The sequence below is a fragment of the Aplysia californica genome, unplaced genomic scaffold, assembly GCF_000002075.1.
Source record: "Aplysia californica isolate F4 #8 unplaced genomic scaffold, AplCal3.0 scaffold00430, whole genome shotgun sequence".
Taxonomy (NCBI): domain Eukaryota; kingdom Metazoa; phylum Mollusca; class Gastropoda; order Aplysiida; family Aplysiidae; genus Aplysia; species Aplysia californica.
Genome location: NW_004797700.1, coordinates 515,153 through 519,287, shown reverse-complemented (window position 1 = coordinate 519,287; position 4,135 = coordinate 515,153). Strand labels below are relative to the sequence as shown.

The 4,135-nt window shown below is 43.3% G+C and overlaps 1 protein-coding gene across 1 annotated transcript in view; it reads left to right on the top strand.

The window, feature by feature from the left end:
• Positions 1-209: 209 nt before the first annotated feature.
• Positions 210-4,135, top strand: part of LOC101858800 (prisilkin-39-like) — a 9,217-nt gene continuing 5,291 nt past the window's right edge. Inside the window, exons 1-3 of the mRNA XM_005104673.3 lie at positions 210-582; positions 2,162-2,586; positions 3,981-4,109. Coding sequence (XP_005104730.1) covers positions 2,193-2,586; positions 3,981-4,109 — 523 coding nt within the window. The 5' untranslated portion in view covers positions 210-582; positions 2,162-2,192. The remainder of the gene's footprint in view (positions 583-2,161; positions 2,587-3,980; positions 4,110-4,135) is intronic.

Sequence of the window (4,135 nt, the reverse complement as noted above, 5' to 3'; positions counted from 1 at the left end):
CCCCCGCACACAAAAACACACACAGACTCACACATACACACACGTTCGATCCCTTTGTAACCTTTCCCCAAACAAAGGTTGCAACGAGTACCCTTTCGCTTGAAGCCACCATTTCGTCCCTGCTTTCCACCCCTCGCCTTTTTCCTACAATTCATTAATTCATCCCTAAGCTGATTCTTCTGCAACCACGGCAATTGCCTTCTCCGTTCAGATTAACGACGTGAGAGAGCTCTTTTTCGAACAATACAACTAGTGGCCTTTTCCCAACCAATTCTTAATCGTTACCGCCTTCGTTTAACCTTAAAAGCGTCATTAGCGGACTTTAATCCAATTGGTGTGGCGAGCCCACGAGACACCAGACTCGAACGGTAACCAGTGTGATATTTGCACAGGGGGGACATCTTCTCTTCAGCTCTATTCAGCTGGTGACATTTTTCTTCCCAGCCCTCAGTCGGGACTCCGGGTATATAACCCAGGTTTACCTAGAACCACTCAGTTAAGCAAAGCGATAGCAAGGATATCCGGAAGAGAGGAGGAAGGCATAGAAAGGAACGGAATAAGAGGAAGTAGTACAGTTGTCAGGTAAGAGGCGTTTCGTTTCGTTTCGTTGAGTCCTAGGCCCGTGGGGCGGAAAAGAAGTTTTATATTTTTAAATTAAGTTCATTCTTAACATAAGATAGACTCTTGCTATCGGAGTGCTAATGATTCATGAAATAAAGAATAGGCTATAGAATTTTATACATGTATTATAATGGGAAAAAACCTCAATGATATCGAAGAAACCGATATTGTTCCGCCTGCTGGACATTTTTGTTGTTGTTGTTGTTGTTGGATTTTAACTGAAGATCATTGATCAAAGGCATAGATCTTGACTAAATAAATTTTAATTTGCAGTTTTCACAGACACTAAAGCTTTGAAATTCACCGAACTAGTTTTACCTCTAACATCAGGGGAGGCTCGAACCCCTGAACTCGCAATCTCACGATTACGAGTCCGGTAGCTTAACCACTCGGCTACAGACGCCACCTTCTACCATTGTGCGCGAGTTCATTTTGATTGACAATCGAACCCTCTTGTACTGCACGTATACAGAGAGTAGAAGAGACGAATGTCTATTGAAAAATCTATTTGACTAACAAAAGAACCCTTTTTAAATTTAATGAAGTACCAGGATTTTCATGAATATATTCTAGTAAAGTAAAACGTCTTCTCGTGCACGATCTCTGGTTGTGTACAAAATCTTCCGCTTCGTCCTGTTCGTAACCATGAATCAAACAAATAGGATTATCAGTAAAGTGTGGGTGGTTGGCGGGTGCTCTGGTGTGGTTTGCTTCTTCTTTCCTATCAAATATCTGTCCTCCTTATCTCCCCTTCTTCTTTTTTGTGTTTGTTACTCTCTTGTAACACCTCTAATCTTGTGGCGCTCATATGACCATGCAGTTGGGGGCGCCGTAAAACCTCTACTAAAACAAACAAACAATCAGTAAAGTAATGGGGCGAGGCTTACCACACCAAATGCGTCATTGTATGGGTTCAACCTTCCTTGCATCAAAGATGCGGAACCTCCGAATATGTGAGGCAGCGTGGTGGAATCAGGCTCTCGTCAAATTTTGGGCATGTAAAGTTATTGGTATCATTCTAAAGCTTGTTCACTTGTCTTTATTCGGATGGGAACAAAATCCATTTATTTTGAATAAAAGTCGAGGTATTTTCGAAAGAAGGAGGAGGGGGTCACCTGTTTTTTAGTGAGAAAAAGGCCGCCAAAGATTAGTTATTTCCTTAGCTTAAGAGTCCCTGGTAACTGAAAATTTACATTTTTTGTGCCTTTAATCAACGTTTTTAATAAACATCCACACATAAATAAGTTCGTTAATGGACATGAAAGGTGTTGAGCCAAAAAACAAAAATTTGATAAAAATTCACACACCTGTGGAAAAATGCAGGTTTCTTCACTTTGATTATTTTGACGAGAGCCTGATTCCACCACGCTGCCTCACAAATGCGACAATTGTATGGGTTTAACCTTCCTTGCATCAAAGTTGCGGAACCTCCGAACAGAATACCTATTTCCGTCAATTTTTGGTCTTGTGGAGTTATCGATAGAATCTGAGAGCTTATTTTGGACTGTTCTCTCTACCGGTACATCTTATATACTTTCAGAGACGCTGCGTTGCCCCATTCTGTGAGAACCATGGGGAGATCACTGTCAGTCCTGCTTTCGCTCCTGCTGCTTGGGGTAACCTTCCAGGGAGCGTTAGCTGCTTCTAGACAACCCTCAGACCAATCAAACGAAAGCACACAAACGGGAAGTTACTCCGACAACACCAATGCCAACAGCCAAACAGAGAGCGCACCGGAAGAGGCTCCGGCGAACGAGAGCCCCGCACCGTCACGGAATATCCAGCAGCCTATGGCACTTCCGTTTCCGGTGTCTTCTCCCCCTGGCCCGGGAAGGGAATCAAATGTTGAGAGTGTCTCTGTTGGCATGCTAGAGAATCAGGACGGGGAGGTCTTGCCGCCTGTGCTTCAGGAAGTCGCTGAGAAATATTTCAATGACTTCGAGAAAGAACTTGAGCACGATCAAGGTATGCAAACTACTGATGTTCCCCACACAGAAAACATATTCGTGGTTACTTATCACCAGCTTCATATAACTTGGAAGACAAAACTAAATATTTTAAAAAGTACCTTAACATAATAATACTGTATAAAGCTAGTGCCTCAATAAATAAATGATTGTTAAGATTAATGATAAATGTACGTTTACACACCGTTTCACTATATTATAAATCCAATCAAACCTCGTTATACCGCCTACCTGGGGGCAAACATAATATTGGCGGCACAACAGGGCTAGCGGTATAACGGGATGGTCTTGATCGAGATTGCCATCCTTGCTAATGGCAGACTGGCAGAGACAAGAGACTAGTAACAAATTGTAGCCAGTCTTGCCTCATCTTAATCTGTCTTGCGCGATTGCCACGCGCTGACACCCCCCCCCCCCCCCCCCCCCAACAAAATAAGTAGCATCCAGTTATAGCACGTTCATCTCCTGTAAAACTTTTCATGAATTCCGATTGCAATAAACCAGGTTTAGAAGCTAGACACTATGTGCAAAGGACCCTGTAGACCTAGGTTATTTTTTAAACCCATTACCCGCCAGTGTTCGGGTCACCTTGGACCTGTCATGTATACTTGGGCGTAAGTCCTCACAATAAAGTAAAAGTCTCACTGATGCCCACCTACCTGCTTGTCTTCGGTTGACGCCAGATACTTTACCGGCAGGCCGAAGTGGCTGGTCAATTTGACGTTTCTCCAGGCGACTCTAAAATTGCATTCTATTTTTTAAAATAACAATAACAGAAAGCGCTTCTACAGTTACGCTCAAAACCAAGCTTTATGCTCTTTAAATCTATGCTATTATTATTACCCCAGCAGACCTGATAGCATTCTGAAACATTCTCAACTTCCAAGGATGCATATAGTGCAAACATTGGCCAAAGTCTAAAAATAATAGAGTTTTCATGATCAGCGCAAACCAGGAGCAAATCAACACGTGTTAGAAACAGGCCCAACTCACAGAAATGTTTGTGGGGAAGAGATTATCAAGTAGCCTCTGAGTGAGTGCCGTGCGTCGTGTGAAATGTTTACCTCTAGCCTGCCAATTCGCTGGCGGTATAGCGAGGCAAATTTACATTAGTTTCATAAGGATCGTACAACTCAGACAGATGGCGGATGGCGGTGTAACGGCACAAATGCTATGTTTATTTAGGTGTTCCTTTTCCTCATTTGGTAAAACTTGACGGTATAACGGGGGCGGGCGGTATAACGAGGTTTGAGTTTGACTGTATTATCTCTTCAAGTAGAGAGAGTGGTGTTCTTCTTAAGATTTCAAATACAACTGTACGTCCTTTCTTCACGTTTCACCCATTTTCCAATCTTCTTTGACACGTTGTTTTGTATTTTGCCGCTATTTCAGGCCGAGTTCCAGCAAATGTAGGCCGCGGCCAGTCCCGACAAAAGCGACAGGCTGGCTACGGCGGGTACGGCGGGTACGGCAACAGTGGGAGCAGCCATCAGCTGCTAAGACAGCTGGCTTACAACATCGGTGAGTCATTAATCATGTGGGGTGTA